Here is a 20,662-nt window from a genome sequence, read left to right as displayed (position 1 = left end):
GTGGTGCCGTAAGCAGCAGCGCATGCATTGCAGCACAGAGTAACGTTTATGACAGTTGGAGTAACTGTTACACGTTAGTTCACTATCTACTTTAGACACGTTCAGTAGTACAGTAATAGTAGTACTAGTACTACTACTACTGTGCAAATAAGGCCATTTGAATTGGATAATAATCTACTACTAACGTTAGTACTACTAGTATACTAGTACTACTAATAATAGTACCCTACGTTGCTCTTCGAAGTACGGTAATAATATTAATATTATTAATAGTACCAGTAAGTGTTATTAATAAAACTATTCATACTTACTACGACTACAGTAGTAGTGCCATTCTGAGTCATGAAGTATTATTGGCTAAAATGTTAAGGATAACGATGTATGACTGGTGGATTCTATCCATTTTTCGATTGGGTGATTCGGACACTGAACCAAAATGTGGCGGCAATTCCAGCGGCGGGCGGCGTCGACGTTCTCGATCCAATCGCATCTGCAGACTGGACTTCTGGGCACCCATGCCGACTTCTCTCACAAGAACGCGCTCTTCCGGCGATCCCACCAACCCAATGTCGACTACCAAGTACGTGCTTTCCACTCCTCCACACCTCATGCCGTGTCGGTAGACCAGTGCCGTGATGAGTCTGGGTCTGCCCAAAGCGTCGGTACTTCCCACGGCAGAGTCCATCGCCCACGAGTTTGGTCTCAAGCATGCTGCGTCGGTCGCATCCGCATCCGCTACCAAGCCAGGTACAGAGGGTGGTGTTGACATGATGTCTCCATGGATGGATATGGATAGGCTTCATCAACATCAAGCTTCAGGATGCGTGGATCGCCGAGCATGCTGTGCATGTGGCCACCCATGGCGTGAAGCCCCGACGCCAGGACCATCCCCAGCACGTGCTGGTGGACTTTGCCTCGCCCAACATGGGCAAAGGTACCAAAATGTCAACTTTGTCGAGTTGTTGTTTGAAGATATTATATGTATTAGCCTACAAACCAACGTCCAGCTACATTTTTTAAATTGCAGCTGAATAATTCATTTCACATGTATATTATATTCGTATTCCATACATATATTTAATTTATGACTAGAGTTGCATGTGGGCCACTTGCGATCCAGCGTATTGGGCGACACGATCAGCAACATGCTTGAATTTGATGGTACAATGTATATATATATATATATCGATAACAGTATATATATAGATATATATATAGATAATACTCGTTCGGGTGCCAAAAACGACGTAGAAATTGCTTGAGAAATATTGCTCATTCTGTCTAGGCCATCTGGTATCTCGGATCAGCCACGTCGGCGATTTAGGCGCCGCCATCGCCACGTTGCTAGTTCAATCATTAGATGAACTAGACAACTCTGCGAATGGACTTCCCCGCTCATTTGACCTGTCGACGTCGGTTGAAACGTTAGGGCAATGGTACCATCCTCCATTACATGTGTGATTGTTTATGTTTCCCACGAAGGCTATATATATATAGTATTGATGTATACTTTAAACATTAGGATATTTTAAAAAATTACCACAGAGTGATAATGTGTTTCGATTTATATATTGAGTTGTTTATTTCTATGTATAATATTTATGTATATATATATATATGCCAGGTACGGGCGTGGCAAACAGCGGTTGGGGAACGGTGACGTCGAGTTTAAAACCACGGTAGGCGAAAGTAATTTTTCATCTATTTTATCAATGTTGCCTGCAGTTTTCATCTATTTTACTATCAAGGATGGCTATTCTCTTCATATATTTTATCATGGCTACCTATTTCATCTATTTCATCTATTTAATCACATTGATAGGTCGACGACACTGTGCTGGGGCTGCAACGACAAGACTCGAAATGGCACACGCCTTGGGATTTGACGTGTGCCATAAGTCGCTCGGCCCATCACGCGCTATACCAACGCCTTGGAGTACAAGTATGGGTTTTATTGCGGTTTTATTGATCGGATTTATAGCTAAACGTGCTGAAATAGGTGACCGAACGTGGCGAGTCGACGTACTTGTCGCTGATTCCCACTGTCTTGAGCAAGCTGGGGACAATTGCGTCCGAATCCCAAGGTAAAAAAACACGCTATATATATATATATATCCTAACACTACGTATCCATGTATTTTTTGCATATATATATATATTTTATATAGGTACTTTAAAAAGTAATATACAATCGATAATCGCGTAGGCGCGTTATGCATCTTTGTGGACGGCCAAGATAAATCGCCCATGCTCGTGCGGAAACAAGATGGCGGTATACAGTCTTATCAATATATATATATATTATTTCACTATACTACGACAGTCAAGAGCTATGAGTCTTGTCAATATATACAATTATTTCACTATACTACGACAGTCAAGAACTATTGGTTTTCATTTATTCATTTATTATTCATTTTAAAGGGTTTTTATACGCCATATATGGCGGTATACAGTCATGTTAATATATAATTATTTCACTATACTACGACAGTAAGAGCTATGGGTTTTCATTTATTCATTTATTATTCATTTTAAAGGGTTTTTATACGCCATATATGGCGGTATACAGTCTTGTCAATATATAAAATTATTTCACTATTCTACGACAGTCAAGAGCTATGGGTTTTCATTTATTCATTTATTATTCATTTTAAAGGGTTTTTGTACGCCACGACCGACTTGACGGCGTTGTATTCGCGGGTATTTGGGTGGGCCAAAGACCCTGTCGCGTACGACCGACTGATTTATGTGACGGATCTCAGCCAAAGTTTGCACTTTCGGCACTTGTTTGAAGCCGCGAAACTGGCAGGGTGGGCTAATTAAGACTTATTTATTACGAAATTAAATGAAAGGACATAGCTGGCTCGATGGGCGACACGTGACGCTGCAGCACGCAGGGTTTGGCCTTGTCATGGGCGAAGACGGCACGAAATTGAGTTCCCGCAAAGGTACGCCGCTCCATTCGGCAACGTACCCCTCGTGCATTGAAACATTCTACATCTATCTCATGGTTGAAGCGTTTATATATATATATATATAAATATTATCGCATTTCAACAACAACCTTGGTGATTTGGACTAGAGATTTGATGGCTGATATATATATATATATATACGTTATATAGGCGGCGCCACGACGTTGAAGAGTCTCTTGGACCACGCAGCATTGGAATCTCAAAAGCGGTCGGCCGTCCCAGATGCTGACCATCAAGCGATTGGCGATGCTGCGGTACTATAAATAATATCTCTGAATTTCATCGAAAAATACAGAATATATATATATATTATATATATATAGAACTGACGCGTATGGTTTCATGCTTGGGTTCGAATGGTGGTGATTATAGGATGATGTGGATATAGTTGTGAAAACAATTTATTATAATATTGTTTGGGATGATGTGATTAGGTGCGGTACTACGACCTAGCCCAACACCGCGAGCGCAACTACAAGTTTTCGTACGCAAATGTGCTGAATTTGAAGGGCAACACGGCACCGTATCTCATGTATGCGACAGCGCGCCTGCAGGTACATGACATTTCAACGTCGTGTTCGTGATAATAAATATAGGGCATTCTGCGCAAAACAGCAGAGGGAGGTCGCCATGGTACTTCGATGGGTTCGTGGGCGACTTTCTTAGCTGAGCATCCTGACGCCAGTGGCCAACTACGCCGTACGAACTATCCCATCCATACATTGATGATATGATCTTGTGATGAATTACATCTATCATCGACGAATTCACCACATATGCCTACGAATATATTTATATATATTCGTAGATATATATTTATATACTTGATGAATAAATATATCATTCTAAGAATATATATATATACTAGTCTATATTTAGAATGATTCGATCTTCGAAGTATTGTCGATTTGATATACAAATTTGGGGAGGGGGTGCAATCGAATCGCGCCGACCAAACCAATCCACAATCGATCTGATTGGTTGAATTTCATTGAGAAGGTTTTGATTGGCTAATAATTTTGAGCCCATCTGAGGTAGCCAATCAAATCGATTTAACTTCCAACGAGAAACCACAACACGAAAAAATTTCACTCGAAAGCACAATATGATGTCTACGAATATATTTACATGTATTCGTAGATATATATACTTACTTATAACGATCAACTAGGTGCATCAACTGACTGGCATCCAAATGAGCGGGCGTTGGCACTTGTGCTTGGGCAATTCCAAGACGCGCTGGTCGAAACCCAAGCCAACTGGTACAAAGTCCAGTGGAATCTTTTATATTATGCGTGCTATATATATATATATATATATTTCTATTTTGTAGGCATCCGCATATTCTGGCCGACTATTTGTTTCGCGTGGTCACATCGTTTCACTCGTTTTACGAGACGTGCCACGTCCAGCAAAACCCGGCGCGCCTGGTGCTGTGCGCCGCCACCGACGCCGTGCTTCGACGCGGGCTCCACCTGCTCGGGATTCCAACTGTTGACCGCATGTAATTAGTAGTACTAGTAGTAGTAGTACTAGTTGCCGACGGTTGTTGGGTGATCATCCATGTCGTACAATAATAAGACGAACGTTATCAGGAGAGTTCAATGCAGAAGATAATATATATATATATAAATAGTAGATGATATTATTGACAACACTATAGTACGAGACAGGTCGTTTGTTTCAATAGCACACTGGGTTTGGTGCATTTACCTCTCTCTATCTGTACTCTCTTGGAGCTACGGTAGTAGTAGTAGTACTACTACTACTAGCCCAGGTACAGTAGTTGGTTGTTGTGGGTATGAATAGTAGAGATACTACAGTATTAATACTATTGATGGGGCCTTTTGGGATGATACCAGGGTCATAAAAACTATTAAATAACGTTACTAGTATTACCAAGCTTAAATTTAGAACAGTATAAGAACAACGACTATTAATAGTACAGTAATAGTAGTACTACTACACACTGGCATCCTACTATTAATAGTACAAAGTACATCAAAGGTAAATTTGCACGTAATAATCATATTATCTTCTGCTGGTACTTCACAACAACTCGTACACAGTGGAGGGGGTCCCCCCGTGTAGTACAGTAGTATTCCTGCTACTTTCTACTTGTAAACAACCCCATTCTATATATATATATATATATGGCCAGAGAGAGATAGATTGATTGTATTACTTCCACACATCATGGTCGATCGAGTCTTGGGTCAGCAGGTCGTCCTCAGTCATGAGCTCCGACATGCCGTACTTGTCCATATATTCATCCTCCGACAGGTGCCCGTACAGCCGATGCTTGTCATTCACCATGTTCTCCCAGTGATCTTCCAAAGCCAGCATCGCCCGCGTCTCAGCCGTCATAAAGTGCACCACAATCGTATTGGCATCGGCAATCATCCAGTCGTCGCAGTCGCGGCCTTCCACGACATACCCAAACTCGTCGTCCATGTTGCGCGCTTTCATCTAATTATTATTATTGTCACTCTTGTGAAATGTCCATCGTGATAGGTACATAGGTAGTAAGTAGGTCCGTAGTCAAGGTACATTTGTTTTTCCACCAGTAGTTTACATGATGATACAAGGCACAAATCGTGCATTCACAGCAATATAACACTAGCCCATATATATATATGTATTTATGCATGTACAGGATATAGATATATACATAGGATTAATGACCACTAGCACATATATATAATATTTATATATATATATATAGAGTTGTATATGTATAGTTGCATATATATATATATATATATATATATACATAGGATTGTTTTCGACATAGTGACACCACACGTAGAAATAGCCCACTGCGTTCGCTGCAGAGTTGGTTGAAACGCACAGTGTCACACATACAACACCCAGATAGCAATAAATACACTATGGAGAACCAACAAGTAGGCACTTTGTATACACCGTAGTTTGACAAGAGTACAACATTGGGATATATATATATATATAGATGCACACTTTTGGTTCTCGTGGCTTACCGAAAGGATGACCAAATCAGCCATCCGGCGCAAATGGTTGCGAGACCGCCCCGTACAAAACACCATATGCGACGCCAGACTTGATTTGCCCGCCAGGTCGATCGTGTACACGTCGATGGCTTGTTCTCGCTCGAGGGCGGGTACAAGCTCTTCAATCGTTAGGTACGTCCTATGCCAGTCGTACGCTGTCACATACCACTACTCCATATCAATATACTTTTGAATGGGGGGGATGATGTCAGCGTGGCGAGAGCCGGCGTCGGGTAGGTTCCACTCGTGCGACAAGGAAGACGCGTCGTTGCTGGCATTGTCGACGTCGTCGGGGTGGCCGTCGGGAAAGTGGAGCGCCGCCGCGCCTGGCTCCAAGTACATGCGCACGAGCTCGTCGTAGCCCTTGGCGGCATCCTCTTCGGTCCAGAACTCACCTGCATCCACCTCGATGTTGCCCACGGTCACACTGGCGCTCCACTTCTTCACCCGCGACTCGTGATACGTCACGCCGGTGTATGTTTCCGACGCCACGCCCTCGTCGTCATCGTCGGCATCATCGTCTGCATCGTTGTTGTCGCTGTCCTCGATCTCATCATCCTCGTCCTCGTCGCCTTCGACGTCAACAGCATGTACGTCCTTGCTGTCGTCAGTCTCGCCCTTCAGCATGCTGCGAGAAGTGTGCAAGGACATTGTGCGAAGATTCAAGTTCGTGGCAACCCGAGGGATGGACTCACCACGGACCAAGCATGCTGTGCGAGAGGTCGTACGCAACAAGCGCTTTGTGGTTGGTGTGGAGGCAGTCCGCACGGCCAGCGCCGCGGCACGCTTGAAGCTAACAGACATCATGGCAGAACTGATTGAAGCGAAATCGCAATGGTTCATTGGTGGGCAAAAGTTGGATATCCGGATACGCAACATCCGGTTTATCTCTCCACCTATGTCAAAATAGTTCGCGCGAAATATACCACAAGATCTTCTTCCACACTACCAAGTCAGTTGCGCGCATGATGCAAGGGCTGCCGTCGCCGCCGCCACCATCAACGCGGACAACGTTGCCACCGTCGTTGAACATCCAGGTCCATGGAAACTCGTTTGTTTTTGATTCATCACCCTATGGGATCACGATTGGCTCTCACGAGACTAGCCACCTCCGCTTCCTACAGGACCCGAAGGTACACACTGCATGTCAAATTGAGCGCAGGTCCAACCAGGTAGATGTCTAGGTCGATCAACATCACGGGACTTTGGAACACACGCTTGCGCATGGCGTTTGGATCTACGTGGACCACAGCACCAGTGGCACTGTCTTGAACCACACACATCGACTGCACCACGACGCAGCCATTGTCCGCGACGGCGATCATTTCCTGGTCGGTCGGACTTCATTTGTCGTGCATTGGCATGCTCCAAGCGTCTCCACCAAGCGAGAGCCTGCCATGCACATGCCATCGACGCCACCGCCGCGCCGCCTCGTTCGGAAAGCATCAGTGCCCATGCTCGTGCCAGCATATACGAACTCACCCATTCCAAAGCACAAGCAGCAGCAGCAGCCACCCCAACCGCACGACACCCCTCCTTCCACCAGGGCGGGAGCATTACCTTTTGATGTGGCGCCGCCGTCGCCATTGCCACAATCGCAATCATCCCTCTCACGTGGCCCACGACCTACTCCTCTTGTACGATGCAATAGGTCACTATTTGGACACTAAACAGTGCCTTACTATCTACTACTTCAACATACTAGACGCCGCCTCCGAAACGCGACAACTTGAGGATTCAAATTTCCAAGAAAATGGCGAATCGCATCATTCACATGGCACTTCCGTTCCCGCCAGAAGTCGTCATGTCACCGGTGCCTCAAGCAGAACTGCGACACCGTCAGCAGCAATTACAGATGCAACTGGATCAAAAGGCCACCGAAGATGCGTGGCTGCATGAGCAGCAACAGGCATTCCGACTGCAATCTGCCGCGCCTTCGTCAGGGCAAGCAGCGAGACGGCAAAGCTTCACATTGGACCTTGTCGATCGACGACCAAATGACATGTACACAATCCAGGACATCTACCGGTAGTAGTACTGTAAATAGTGTGTGATGGGAAAGACCTAATCTAGGCCGCAGAAACTCCACCAGCAACGACACAGGGACGACGACGACGAATGGGATCAAGACGTGGACGTGACCTCTAGCGTCAGCAGCAGCGTACAGACTCAAATCGCGCGGTTCCGCGACTCGGTACATACAGTACATCGACGAGGACGGACGACATGGGATGAACGACGACGACTTGTCCTGTATGTAGATGGAGATATGTTCGTCATGTTCGTCAGATGGAGCAGATGATGGCGACCGTGCCGAGATGCCGACAACGCCGCCGCCGCCTTCGTCGTTGTTTCGATCGCGGGATGTTGCGGCACATCTCCGCCAGTCCTTTGACATACAGCGCTTGAATACTGCAACCCCACCCACACGCCGACCAAACCCTCCACCGGAAGACGACGACAGCCGAGGCGTACGACTCAAGCGCGCGCACCTGGTCAAGACGGCGCCGATGGCGCGGTCGTCCTTCCACATGACTACGGCCCTGCATTCGCCGTACAAGACTGCCAAGCACGCAAGCACGTTCATCGAGTCGGTGGCGAGCCCGACGCACTTTGACTATACCTCGTTGTAAGCAACATGCCACCCCTGTGACGTTCTGCTACGTACCCATTCATCTCTTCTCGCAATATATTGCATGGACGCTTGCCTCCCTCGTCGAATCTGATCGCGGGTGCTCGGGCTCACACACCCCAACCTGGAGAACGCAAAAGTGCAGTTATGTAGAATGCTAAATTGCAATGAAATAGTCCGTAAAGATGTACGACAATGTATTCAATATTTCATCTTCTAAGCTTACATAGTTTAAATACGTTTGCACTATACTCTTTATTCAAATAAAGCTCATCCACCAATGCAGCGTACGCTATATCTGGACAGTTCCCGAGGCATTCCGTTATATACATACTTTTATACATTTAGGATGGGACTTCTTAGCTTCAGATACAGCAATTTGTACTTTCAGAGTGATACATTATAAATGAGGGAACTGCTCCAACTCTCGTTTGATCGTCACAAAACCAGTTTTGGCTCGAGTCCAGCATGCGTGTGCTGTGCTTGTGCTTGACGCTATGTGCGGTCCTCCTCCAGCAGCGGTCGTGTGCTGCCACGACGACTGCGCCTACACCAGCACCATCACCACGTCAGTCCTTTGTGTGGCCGTATCCGTCGTTCCGCAACGACTTCAAGGAAGGCCGTGTACCTGGACCCTGAAACGCAGAACATTCCGCGCGCCGCAAAACACCGCGGCTTGCGTCCTCCGGAACCGCGAGTTCCTGAAGTGTACGATATCTTCCTGGGTCTTCCTTCGTATCGGGATGGCATTCGATGCGGCTTTACGCTCTGGACAGCGTTTGCCCGCGCTACGCATCCGCTTCGACTCCACGTTGGCGTCGTGGACCAAACCGAGGACGGCGACGTCCGATGCATCGACGAGTACTGTCGACTGGCGCGCACCAGTTGGCCAGACGACGGTGACTGCAAGTACAAACACCTGATTCAAATCGACGCGCGCGACTCGAAGCTCTCGATGGGACCGATTGCCGTCCGAGCGCTCATGCAGGGCATGATCCAAGCCGAGGAATTCTGCTTGACCATCGACGCCCACAGCCAATTCATTCCGAACTGGGACGTGACCATGGTCGACGAATGGACGCGCGCTGGCAACGAGCTCGCGGTGCTCTCCGTGTACCCTCCCGGGTACGACAAGATGGGGCCAAACATGTCGATTCCACCGGCGCAATCGTCGCACCTGTGCGCGTTTGGCGGCCACGACACGTTCACGGACATGCCGTGGTTCTCCCGCGTCACCATCGACGACTCGCAGTGGCCTCAATTGAGTCCGCTGTGGGGCGGCGGGTTGAGCTTCAGCAAATGCCATGCCGAGACGAGGGTTCCCATCGACCTGCACCTCGAATGGATCTTCATCGGCGAAGAATATGTGCGCGCGATGCAGCTTTGGACCCACGGGTACGACATGTATTCGCCAAGTCGGTATGGGACCGTGCTGTTTCACAACGAAACCAAAGAAGGCGGCCACAACGGCAGGTAAGATCTTATCGCTATTTTGACCAATTAGACGGTAAACTATTTTGACCAATTTCACGTCGCGACACAGCAAAACTATTTGGACCCAGTTCCAATCACAAAACTATTTTGACCGTTTTTATGTTCGGAGTATTTTGACCAATCATGTTCGTTTCTTCTGTCCAATTTGGACCAATCACGTTGTTGGATTGGTTTTTGGAGCTATGCAGCCAACATCCCCGGTCGGGCCCGACAGGCCAACAAGCGTACGAGCGGCTCAAGATGGTGCTGCAGTTCCACGTGTCCGGACCTGTGAACGGACAAGACATGGACAAGTACTACCCGCGGCCGGTGCGGTCCGTGGACGCGTTCTTGAACTTTTCCGGGATTTCCAAGGTGGACGTCAAGTTGGACCGATGGCAATGCGAGCAGTTGCATTGGATTCCATTTGAAGCACCCGACATTGTCGAGGCTTTCTTGCCGGGGTATACCATGGCTGGTAAACTCACTGGTACTCGTCATGATGACGACGAGCTACACGCGTTGCTGGCCGAGTTGCTGCAAGCGCAAGACCAAGTGGCGACGGAACAGAGCGACTGGCTGCGCCGTATTCACGATGCAGTGAGCAACGCGCCAGCCGACGCGAGTGCTGCGTTGTTAACTACAGTGAAGGACACCATTGCGTCCAGCGACCGTACCAACGCGGCCACAATCGACCGCCTGAACGCAACAAATGCAGCTTTAGCCGACCAAGTGCACGCTCTCTTGGCGCGCGTCGAGGAAGTGGACGCGCGCAATGGCATGCGAGAGATGCAAGCGAACACACTCAAGGAAAACAGTGTGTTGGGCGACTACAAAGAAGTGATGGCGGTGCAAGCGCTGTTCGTCGTCGCCATGCTCGGCTACTGTGTGTGGAATGCCCGCCGCGGCCGGTCGTCGTCGTAGTTGGCATCGTGTTTTGACTATTTAAGCAAGTCTTTATCCTCTTGTGACCTCGCATACGTACGAATATACGACCATGGGCAACGACCTAAACTAGCTACGTCGCCGCTTCATGCATCCGACATAAGTTACCCGTAGGCTACGTAGTTGGGCTTTCATCATCCAGATGAAACCAGCCCTCTAGCATGGACGACGCATGCGCAGTTTGCTCGGAAGTCCGGCAGCTGTCCAACATGGATCGGGATGTACCTAATACCCCACTAAACCGTCCATCTCAGAAACGGCGTCGGGCCTTTAGTCGGCAGATGTGACGACAACGCTGAATGTCATGTCTGTCGAGCTATTGATTGTATGAAGGGCAATCTACCTGGTGGAAACATCCATATCAATCTTCGTATACCATCCGACGACGCTTCCATGGCAGGACCCTTCCCAAGAGCATCGAGCATCGTTCCTAGCTTGGCTCGCTTCCACGAATCACACAAGAATCTCTGAAAAAGCACAATTTGTCAACCTCATCCGAAGCATGACGCGTCGACCAATGATTTCGTTTCATCACGGAACAGATGCATTTGATTGGCTGTTGCCACACGTCATAATCAGCGGAACTGCAACTCAAGTGGCATACTCAAACCAAGTGTACATTGCATCAAATTTGTGTGAGTAGCAACCGTTTCTATGGGTTACGCCTCTACTACTAGTACTCGAAGGTAAAACCCGGTAAAAGGGAGGTTCTTTGCATTCATACCCGGTATTTGATAGATAATACCCGACGTCCCAAAAATAGAATAGTAGCTACTATCATGAATCACCAGCACCAGATTGTGAAATCACCAACGACATCGCCACTGGTTCCTCGAATCAACAAATCGCCGCTTTCTTCCTCGCGCCACATCATTCCCCAATCCGCGGTGCCGAACCCTTGCCGCGGCCGACCACGTCATTGATCATTCCTGCATCATACTCCGCCGACGCGTACATCCCTATGAACGCGCAGATGTCAGGCCAACACTCCGCAGAGCGTCCACGACAGACGTCGCGAAAGTCGTCGGGTAATCTGCAACCGCTGTCGCTCCCTTCGTCGACGTATGCCAAGCAATTCGAGATCGAAGAATGTACTGCCCCCATGGAAACACCCATTCCTCCGCGAGAACGGCGACAAAGCGTCGAGTTGGTCTACAGCGACGTGGATCCGACTACGGACCAGCAACCCCCATCTTCGACCCCCCAGAGTCCAAAGAAAGGAACGTGCGTCGTACAGACTCGATGCAGCGATCGAGTAAAGCTTTGTCTGTGTGAAGTCAAGCGCCATCGATCCCTCACGTCCTGCTGGCTGGTTGCCAACGGCATCGTGTACGACGTGACGAATGTCATCCAACAACACCCTGCAGGAACCAAGTGCATCTTGCGCAAGGCGGGTGGTGTCGACTGCACACAAGACCTGCGCTTTCATTCTAAGGACGCCCAGCGGTGTTGGAAGCAGTGTGCTATTGGGAAGTTCCTTCCATGCGGCGACGACAACGGCGGCGACGCCGCTCAAGGCTCGTGCTCCATCATGTAGCCCTTCCTTCAACTATTTAAGCGATTGCATGCATCTTGTACCATAATAATACACCCCCTTTGCTTCAATATCCCTGTTTTTGTCACGAGAAATTCAAATCTCACAGGAGAATACCCTTTTTAGGAAATCACAAGCGAGTAGTGCGAGGAATGGAGAGCGAAGTGGGGGGGAATGCATGAGAAAGCGCCGACACAACGATGATGGACATGCTGCACTCTATGTCTTAGGACGTAAACTGCTTCATGAACTCGGTGGCGACGACACGTCCACGGGCGTTGAGGTTGATCTTCATCTCGCTGATTTCCTTGTCGATGTCTTCCATGAACTGAATGATAAAGTCCACCAGCTTGTGCTTGTACAGGTTCTCCAGGTGCGTGTGAATGATGAGAAAGCTGATCGAGTAGCCCTAGTCCACACATGTTCGCCAGAAAGCTCTCACGCCAAGGAAAACGGCGACGCACCTCGATGGCTTTGCGGCGCATGATGATAAACTGCTCCGCGCGCTGCATGAGAAAGCGACTGAACTTGTGACACAAGATCGTTTCGATCTCGTCGGCTTGCTTGATGGAAATGGACACCCGCGTCGAGTTGATGCTGGGCTCGATGCAACACTTTTCGTTCTCGTTCCGGCAGATCACCACAGGGTTCAAAAGCAGTTCGCGGCTGAGCCCAACTTCGATTTCTGGCTTGTTGTGTCGTTCGACCACTTGCGAGGGAAAGTTCTGCAGACACAGCGCGGCATCCAACGTCGATCGGATAGCATTCAAGTACGGCGCAAGCGTGTTCGCCTGTCATCGACACCATGCTCCCCTTAATCCAATGCCTAGAGGAAGACCAATACACGTACCATGCTTGTTTGTCGCGTGGGAAACTTTGCGTCGTCCCCAGATCGCAATCGCCTACCTCTTAAAATACATACTTCCCAGTATTCAATATGCCAGGATATTGCGTTGTGATCAGCATGACGTACATTCCCCACAACAAAACAAAACCATTTGATTGGCCTATATATGAATTGTTTTAGCAAATCAAAACAATATAATCGAAAGATGTGACTTCGATTGGCTAAAATACTGACGTCCGATTCGTAAATGCTCCAGGCATATGGAATCAATCGAGGATAAAACCCGACGATTCGAGGGAATATGTAGTGCAGTGGCATAGGTAACGAACGACGTTATGCTTGTGTACACTACATGGTTATGCATTGGTATGGTGGTATTCGAAGTAACAACTACTTCGAGTATTAATAACTGTTATACTGAAGTACATACATAGTACAGTGTACTCGGGAGTATTGTCAAATCTATTCGAAACTAAAGAACTGTCTAAGCCAATCAAATCACGCCCTGCGGAGTTCTGCTAATCCAAACGTTTCACCACCCCTCGGCAAAACCACGTATATACTAATCGTTGTATTGTATAGTTTGTACAAGCTTAAATCAGATCAAGCTGTATTTGGCGAAACGACTCAAAAGTCCAAATATTTGGGTGAAATGGGCAAAACGCGTGCAATTGGCGTATTATAAGGCGTTAGCAGGCGTAGCTTAGGGGTGACTCGGCTCACTTCAAAGGGTGTTGCGAGCCACCAGCGCTTGGAGCTTGGACTGGTCCGCTCCCACGAGTTCGTCCACCTTGGTTCCGTTCTTGTACACTTGGAAGGTGGGCATGGCACGCACCCCGCACTGCGACATGACATCCTAGAAGCATTATGAGCAGCATGCCATGCATCCCTAGATCCATCCTCGCCGGACGTACGTCCAAGTCGTCCACATCCACCTTGACAAACATGGCTTCGGGAAACTTGCCGCTGAGTTCGGCGAAGAAGGGAGCGATCTTCTTGCACGGGCCGCACCACGTGGCCGTAAAGTCAACCACTAGCTACATACACAGCATGCATGAGGTACGATTGTCACAGAAGAGTGGATTGAGATGTGCTACTGGCTTCGAGTCGCTGGATAGTGCCAAATGTTTCTTCCATTCGGCAGTCGAGGTCATGGCAATGACGTTTGACGGACCGGCCTTGCGCTGTCGAAGGTTATTGGACGCTTCCTCCGAGATGGCTGTGCTCGGAGTCGCAGCGCCGTCATTCTTCTTGTCGTCCAATACAGGCTTGCCCGTGATCCACGCCCACGCTTTCGACAAGAACATCAAGAGGAACGGGAGAAGGGAGTAGATGGGGATGCACACGGGTCCAATACAGATCTAGTACAGTCCATTAACGTTAGCGCCCCCACGACATCCCGCGGAACGTACCGTCGTCATGTCACCACAACACGGAAGCATGAATCGAAATACGAACAGCTTCGTATCCGAATGAATCCGGATAAATGTAGTCGTATTGGGTAAAAGTGACTGTCGACAGAGTTTTGGTGAATTTTTTTATTGGACAACAAATCAAAACAAATAATTCGAAAGTGAAGAGCCAATCGTTGATTTGGATTGGAATTTCGTCCACCAATCGACAGACAGCACGGCACCCACTGAACAAATTTCAAGCACATACGAACCCAAAGTTTGAGCTAAATGTTGCATGACGGGCGATTCATACGAACAAAGCTTTGGTATTTGAGCCAATTCACATCGCGTACCACCGTTGCCAGCAAATTTGACCCGCCGTGGCCGTTTCCAGAGAAAACTTATGCGCATGGGTAGAATAATTATCTGATTGGTGAGTGAAAACATCAACCAAGTTGAGTGCTTGCATTGTACTGTGAAGTCGCGTAATCGAGCATAAAACACTTGATCTTGCCACTTTGGCTCCGTTGCAAGTTGTTCCAACGGATTGGGGCACTCACTTTCAATGGATAATATGGTACAAACTTACTACAGTACTTACTGTTAGTACGTGGTTACGACATAAATCATAGTTAATTCTTTACTGATTAAGAATGACCATCATTCTGATAGTAAGTTTTGAATGATGGTCGTGACGGGGTGTTGTTAGATACTACACGTAGTAGATGGCCCACTGTCGATTTTTACTTGTAAAACTGCTCAAATGAAGTGCCACTGGCAGTCCATATAACATAGAAACTGAAGTTACATTACGGGAATGTTTCTGCGAATGAGAAAGCGGTCGATATTAACCAGTATATGTTTGATAGAACCCTATTAAAGTTGTAAAGAGCATAGTACCGTAGAGTTGACGACACTCTTGCACCCGATCGTGTTGTGGGGCTGAAAGTACTTATCAACATTCCTCGTTACAGACCTCCATTCTACTTGTAAGTTATTCGAATTAAAGCCATTTGATTGGCCTAGCACATTTTTTTATCCCATAAACTAGCCAATCATCATAAACATAGCACGAATGAGAGATCCAAGATGTACTACCAAGTGTACGTACGTACTACGTAGTACAAGACAATTCGGGGATTGTTCATCTCCATCTGATCATATTAAAGCGCGTCACATCAAACGTGTACGAGTAACGTTAGTATGAACTCCACTTGCCATTTTCCATTTTCACATCGATTGTGACAACACCCCCACACCGCCGACCCAAAACACTATGACGGACACTTTGCTTTGCTTTTTCAACGGATGCCAAAATGCGGCGCTGTCGTCGGGCAAATGTGAAGCCCACAAAACCCGAGCCAGGTGTATGGTGGCGCCATGCCACAACCAAACGTACGCCCGCAACTTGTGCGTGAAACACGGGGGCAAGCAAAAATGCATCGCCGACAACTGCACCGCCAACGCCAGAAGCCACGGCCTGTGTTGCAAGCATGGCCCCAAGTCCATGAAAACCCTTTGCGAGGTCGACGGGTGCACCAAAGTGGCGCATGCCCGGCGTCGCTGCGTCCGCCACGGAGGGGGCCGCGTATGCAAAGTCGAAAGCTGCGCCGCGTATGCCCGGTCCGCGGGCCTGTGTTGCCGCCACAGCTACGTCCAAACGGAGGCTACCCTCGCCAACAAGGTTTATAACTACCCCGCGGCATGTGATCCCACCGACGAATTGGTGGCCCTGCTCGAAGAAACGTCCATCTTGCACGTGAACAACGTGATTGATGTGTCAAATGACAGCGACTGCAGCAGCACTGCGGATGACGGCAACCCCGTCGCGGTTGAATTTTCCAACGAGGACTGCGACTGGCTCGAGTACATGATTTCCAATATTGTCTGCTAGCCGACGAAACCTATTTATATAAAGATAATATAACTAACGTTAAATCGAACGTACCTATTTATATAGAGATAATATAACTAACGTTAAATTGAACGTACTGGTATGATTCCTTTCAATTGCAAGTTGGAGTTTGTTGATTATCGAGGTACTGTAGTATTAATATACAGTACTACTGTATACGTATATAGTGAGCAGCACTAAGGTACTGCTCTAAGATACTGTAAAGAATACAGTAACGTTAAGGTTCAAACTTTCATCTCCGTAGCATAAGTTACCAGCACATATAGTACAATACTTATGCACAATCGGCCATTGTGCAGGCATTGGTATTTATATATTTAAACCTATTTATACCATCCCAGCGGGTTAACACTGTTAATAGTATACGTATACATGTACTAGTAGTATACGACCAGTACCTAGTACTTTGACATTTGAAAATACTGTACTACTAGTACATAGTAGCAGTCAATACTCTTCATGGTACTATGAATATGATAACGTTACGAGTTTTACAGTACTGCTACAGTTTATGGGGGCGCAACCTCAGTTTCTTACGCAATACCGCGACTTCGAGCTGGAACTCGTCGGCTCCCTCGAGTTCGTTGACATCTTCCAGTGCTTGTACAATTGGAAGGTGGGTCACACCTCGCACCCCGAACTCCGAAACCCCGAAACGTCCTACAGAATCCCTTGCTGTCCCCTTGGATCATATAAAGTCGACAACGTCCACCTTGACAAGCACGATTCGAGCAACTTGCCGCCGAGAAGCGAGAGAGGGTCACCTTTTTGCATGAGCGGCATCACGTCGATGTAAATTCGACCACCAGCAGCCACACAACCGGCAATCACAGCACCGCTGTGGGGGGGATGCAATGTTGATATAGTACAGTACGTAGACCTTGCAGTACTTGTTTATCGCTAGCTATACAGTAGTACTAGTATGTTGTTAGCAAGGACGACGCCCAAAGGCACCCCATTGTACTGTCATATCGTTTTTCACAACAGAAACGTTGTTTCGATTTGTTGTCGACAACACAGGACGACGAGCCCATTTCGAGCAAACTATTCAGCCAATTGCAAATTCAACCAAATTGATTGGTCGCAATAGCCCATGATTTCATATGATGTACCTAAAATGATTGTACTACACGCCCAAGAAGCTTCTGGGATTGTTTTTCCAAGAGTACTACAGTACCACGTCGTACTACTATGGAATGCGATTGTAGTGACCTTGAATTGAGAACGTGATTTCCAGGTCCCATTATCCATTTTCACATCGATACACCACCATGTCCATCAACGTACATTGCCTCTTCAACGGATGCCACAACGTCGCGCTGTCGTCGGGCAAATGCGAAGCCCACAAAACTCGAACCAGGTGTATGGTGGCGTCATGCCACAACCAAACGTACGCCCGCAACTTGTGCGTGAAACACGGGGGCAAGCAAAAATGCATCGCCGACAACTGCACCGCCAACGCCAGAAGCCACGGCCTGTGTTGCAAGCATGGCCCCAAGTCCATGAAAACCCTTTGCGAGGTCGACGGGTGCACCAAAGTGGCGCATGCCCGGCGTCGCTGCGTCCGCCACGGAGGGGGCCGCGTATGCAAAGTCGAAAGCTGCGCCGCGTATGCCCGGTCCGCGGGCCTGTGTTGCCGCCACAGCTACGTCCAAACGGAGGCTACCCTCACCAACACGGTTGAAAAGAAGCCCGAGGTATTTGACGAATGGGTGGTCCTGCTCGAAGAAACGTCCATATTGCACGTGAACGACTTGAATGTTGCCCCAAACGACTGTGAAGGCTACTACTGCAGCACCGACGGCAAGAAGGACGTCGTGGCGGAATTTTCAAGCGACGACTGCGACTGGCTCGAGTTTTTGATTTCGGACCTTGTATGTTAGTTAGCCAGGCTCGTATATACCAGTATTTATAGAATAAGTTAGCTATGTACTACGACTACTATTAATAGTACTGTACTCCAGGACGGAGAACTAGTTGATAACGTTACCCCGTAGTACTTTGGACTAACTTCTGAGCATGTCTCGACTGTTTTACCGATGGAGGAGCTGTTTCTATCCAAAGTAGTGAAATGAGTTTGGAGAATTGGATTGGGAACAGTTGTGAAAGATTGAAGCTGAGGCGTTGGTCACTGGGGCATGCCCCAGCCATAGACAGTAGTCGTCGTCGCTTGGGGGGGCGACTGCAACTGGGACGAGGCCTCGCATTGGCGACGACGTTGGCAGGCGGCGCGGACGGCATCCATGGACGCGGCTGAGTAGTTTGGATATACTGTGGACGAGCGAAAGGGTGCGGCGACCTGACCCTGATTGCTAGTATGAATTATTTTGTCGTTTTGAGAGCTCGAATACGGGTAGTTCGTCGAACAGCAGAAGCTGTGAGGTGGGTGGCTATTGATCAATAAAGTCCTTTATGGTTAGAAGCTGTCAATACTTTGGATTGGTTGGTATGTGCACCTTGGACGTGCCAATCATACTATTTCAAATACAGTACTAGTAGCGCATCATGAAGTGAATTTCCCACGTGAGCAGGACAACGGTAAGCCGTATGTAACCGAATAACCGAATTCATAGCTGTTATTACACAGTATATATGGATTAAATGTTACTTCCGGTACAGTAGTACTACTAATACTTTAGTTCTCGAATCCACAGGTGCAATTGTGGACCGTTCACCAGGTCATTTCCAAGTCATCACGACGCAGCAGTAATACAGTACTACTTTGGTAACGTTACTGTACATTTGTCAAAATGCAGCTGTCCCATTCTACTGTATGCCCATGTTCAACAACTGCCAGAACTTGTCCACTCATATCGGGGAGGTGCTACACCCACAAACATCGAGGCGAGGTGGCGTCGTGCCTGCCCCCCGTGTGACAGTTCATCGTGGCATTAATTGCTCTTGACATCTACTACTATTGTAGCATTGATACTAGTTCTACGTAGTACCGGTAGATGCTATTGGCACTCTACTATTGGAGATTCGGTATGAATTTCCTGACCGTTCAATCGAATCTCCCCAACCAAGATCATTTGTTAAGGGACTTTTTCCGACGATTCCTCGTGTATGAAGCTACTGTACTACTACAGTGTAATACCTGCTCAATGTGGGACGAGGTAACGTCATACTACTAAGTACATGCATAAATAGTGGTACTGCTATGAGTGAACGTTCAATGGTTGCTATGCATTACATATACAACTCTCTCGTCATATCAGTTCTCGTTTTCGACATGACATGGAAGAATGGACACGCACGGTAACGCTAAGATCGAAAACTGTCCTACGAGCAGCCTTTCTATGCAAAGCAACTACTGGGACGGGGTGAACGCATGGACTGTACATGTATTACTAGTATGAACTACCAGTACTTACTAGCATGTGACCAATTTCGACGTCGGGGATAAGGAACGTGAAGTGTCCAATCCTGTAGAGCCCAACATCGTGGCGGATGGCCATCGGCCAATTTAACGCCATATATAGATCAGCACGTCGGAATTTTTGTGTAGTCCCGGCACAATAAATAATAATAGTATGCAGTTAATTTGCACTGTGGGGGCGAGACAGGACGATACATGCCCCAGTCAGCCGTGGCGCTCCTTCGAAATGCACCTTGGGGGTCGGTCCAAGCTTGTGGGAGGTATTATATGGGTTTAAACTTGTACCGTGTCAGTGTATTACAAATCTGCGATCAAATGCTACTATATGACAATCAAAACCTGTCGAAGACGGCTCGGGAGAATTTCCAAATCTCCCAGGCAACTTTTCGTAACGTGATGAATGAATTTCACAAGACAGCAGCAAGGTAGGTAACGAACGTAATGTCATTCTATGGTTATAAACGTTACTGTGAATCAATCGACGCGTGCAGTTTGCCTCTCGCGCGGCGACATTTAACTTTGAAACCCCTAATAAT

The 20,662-nt window shown here is 47.6% G+C and overlaps 10 protein-coding genes across 11 annotated transcripts; 6 read left to right on the top strand and 4 right to left on the bottom strand.

The window, feature by feature from the left end:
* Nucleotides 1–436: 436 nt before the first annotated feature.
* On the top strand, nucleotides 437–4,588 carry H257_07104 (the record flags this gene model as incomplete). Of its 2 annotated transcripts, XM_009832527.1 has the most annotated exons (16): nucleotides 437–580; nucleotides 624–747; nucleotides 797–934; nucleotides 1,093–1,161; nucleotides 1,286–1,436; nucleotides 1,625–1,679; nucleotides 1,823–1,942; nucleotides 2,000–2,084; nucleotides 2,207–2,272; nucleotides 2,660–2,813; nucleotides 2,863–2,951; nucleotides 3,129–3,232; nucleotides 3,413–3,532; nucleotides 3,575–3,677; nucleotides 4,150–4,240; nucleotides 4,312–4,588. In XM_009832527.1, the coding sequence occupies 16 exons, from the start codon at nucleotides 437–439 to the stop codon at nucleotides 4,484–4,486; spliced, it is 1,788 nt and encodes a 595-aa protein (XP_009830829.1). In that variant the 3' UTR covers nucleotides 4,487–4,588. The 2 variants fall into 2 exon arrangements, with proteins under 2 accessions (XP_009830829.1, XP_009830830.1); XM_009832528.1 differs by lacking the exons at nucleotides 437–580; nucleotides 624–747; nucleotides 797–934 and having other exon boundaries at nucleotides 1,038–1,161.
* Nucleotides 4,589–5,159: 571 nt separating this feature from the next.
* Nucleotides 5,160–6,634, bottom strand: H257_07103 (iojap-like ribosome-associated protein; the record flags this gene model as incomplete). Its single annotated transcript, XM_009832526.1, has 3 exons — nucleotides 5,160–5,447; nucleotides 5,978–6,146; nucleotides 6,195–6,634. 3 exons carry the CDS (start codon nucleotides 6,632–6,634, stop codon nucleotides 5,160–5,162), a joined length of 897 nt encoding a protein of 298 aa, XP_009830828.1.
* A 58-nt stretch (nucleotides 6,635–6,692) lies between these two features.
* On the top strand, nucleotides 6,693–8,640 carry H257_07102 (hypothetical protein; the record flags this gene model as incomplete). The annotated part of the gene is made up of 7 exons (XM_009832525.1): nucleotides 6,693–6,844; nucleotides 6,918–7,044; nucleotides 7,108–7,140; nucleotides 7,192–7,644; nucleotides 7,713–8,011; nucleotides 8,081–8,201; nucleotides 8,269–8,640. 7 exons carry the CDS (start codon nucleotides 6,693–6,695, stop codon nucleotides 8,638–8,640), a joined length of 1,557 nt encoding a protein of 518 aa, XP_009830827.1.
* Nucleotides 8,641–9,039: 399 nt separating this feature from the next.
* Nucleotides 9,040–9,945, bottom strand: H257_07101 (hypothetical protein; the record flags this gene model as incomplete). Its single annotated transcript, XM_009832524.1, has 2 exons — nucleotides 9,040–9,186; nucleotides 9,268–9,945. 2 exons carry the CDS (start codon nucleotides 9,943–9,945, stop codon nucleotides 9,040–9,042), a joined length of 825 nt encoding a protein of 274 aa, XP_009830826.1.
* A 311-nt stretch (nucleotides 9,946–10,256) lies between these two features.
* On the top strand, nucleotides 10,257–11,036 carry H257_07100 (hypothetical protein; the record flags this gene model as incomplete). Its single annotated transcript, XM_009832523.1, has 1 exon — nucleotides 10,257–11,036. The coding sequence occupies one exon, from the start codon at nucleotides 10,257–10,259 to the stop codon at nucleotides 11,034–11,036; it is 780 nt and encodes a 259-aa protein (XP_009830825.1).
* Nucleotides 11,037–11,863: 827 nt separating this feature from the next.
* H257_07098 (hypothetical protein) lies at nucleotides 11,864–13,520 on the bottom strand. The gene is made up of 3 exons (XM_009832521.1): nucleotides 13,442–13,520; nucleotides 13,056–13,382; nucleotides 11,864–13,000 (listed from the first exon to the last, which is right to left on the bottom strand). The coding sequence occupies exons 1-3, from the start codon at nucleotides 13,442–13,444 to the stop codon at nucleotides 12,818–12,820; spliced, it is 513 nt and encodes a 170-aa protein (XP_009830823.1). The 5' UTR covers nucleotides 13,445–13,520; the 3' UTR covers nucleotides 11,864–12,817.
* Nucleotides 12,019–12,594, top strand: H257_07099 (hypothetical protein; the record flags this gene model as incomplete). The annotated part of the gene is made up of 1 exon (XM_009832522.1): nucleotides 12,019–12,594. One exon carries the CDS (start codon nucleotides 12,019–12,021, stop codon nucleotides 12,592–12,594), a length of 576 nt encoding a protein of 191 aa, XP_009830824.1.
* A 499-nt stretch (nucleotides 13,521–14,019) lies between the features above and the next one.
* H257_07097 (thioredoxin) lies at nucleotides 14,020–14,883 on the bottom strand. Its single transcript, XM_009832520.1, has 4 exons — nucleotides 14,851–14,883; nucleotides 14,536–14,799; nucleotides 14,353–14,475; nucleotides 14,020–14,294 (listed from the first exon to the last, which is right to left on the bottom strand). Exons 1-4 carry the CDS (start codon nucleotides 14,878–14,880, stop codon nucleotides 14,163–14,165), a joined length of 549 nt encoding a protein of 182 aa, XP_009830822.1. The 5' UTR covers nucleotides 14,881–14,883; the 3' UTR covers nucleotides 14,020–14,162.
* Nucleotides 14,884–16,108: 1,225 nt separating this feature from the next.
* H257_07096 (hypothetical protein) lies at nucleotides 16,109–16,726 on the top strand (the record flags this gene model as incomplete). The annotated part of the gene is made up of 1 exon (XM_009832519.1): nucleotides 16,109–16,726. The coding sequence occupies one exon, from the start codon at nucleotides 16,109–16,111 to the stop codon at nucleotides 16,724–16,726; it is 618 nt and encodes a 205-aa protein (XP_009830821.1).
* A 1,246-nt stretch (nucleotides 16,727–17,972) lies between these two features.
* H257_07095 (hypothetical protein) lies at nucleotides 17,973–19,153 on the top strand. Its single transcript, XM_009832518.1, has one exon. The coding sequence runs from the start codon at nucleotides 18,019–18,021 to the stop codon at nucleotides 18,628–18,630; it is 612 nt and encodes a 203-aa protein (XP_009830820.1). The 5' UTR covers nucleotides 17,973–18,018; the 3' UTR covers nucleotides 18,631–19,153.
* Nucleotides 19,154–20,662: the final 1,509 nt, after the last annotated feature.

This window comes from Aphanomyces astaci, assembly GCF_000520075.1.
Source record: "Aphanomyces astaci strain APO3 unplaced genomic scaffold supercont1.14, whole genome shotgun sequence".
NCBI classification, from domain to species: domain Eukaryota; phylum Oomycota; class Saprolegniomycetes; order Saprolegniales; family Verrucalvaceae; genus Aphanomyces; species Aphanomyces astaci.
This window is presented reverse-complemented; position numbering and strand designations above follow the sequence as displayed.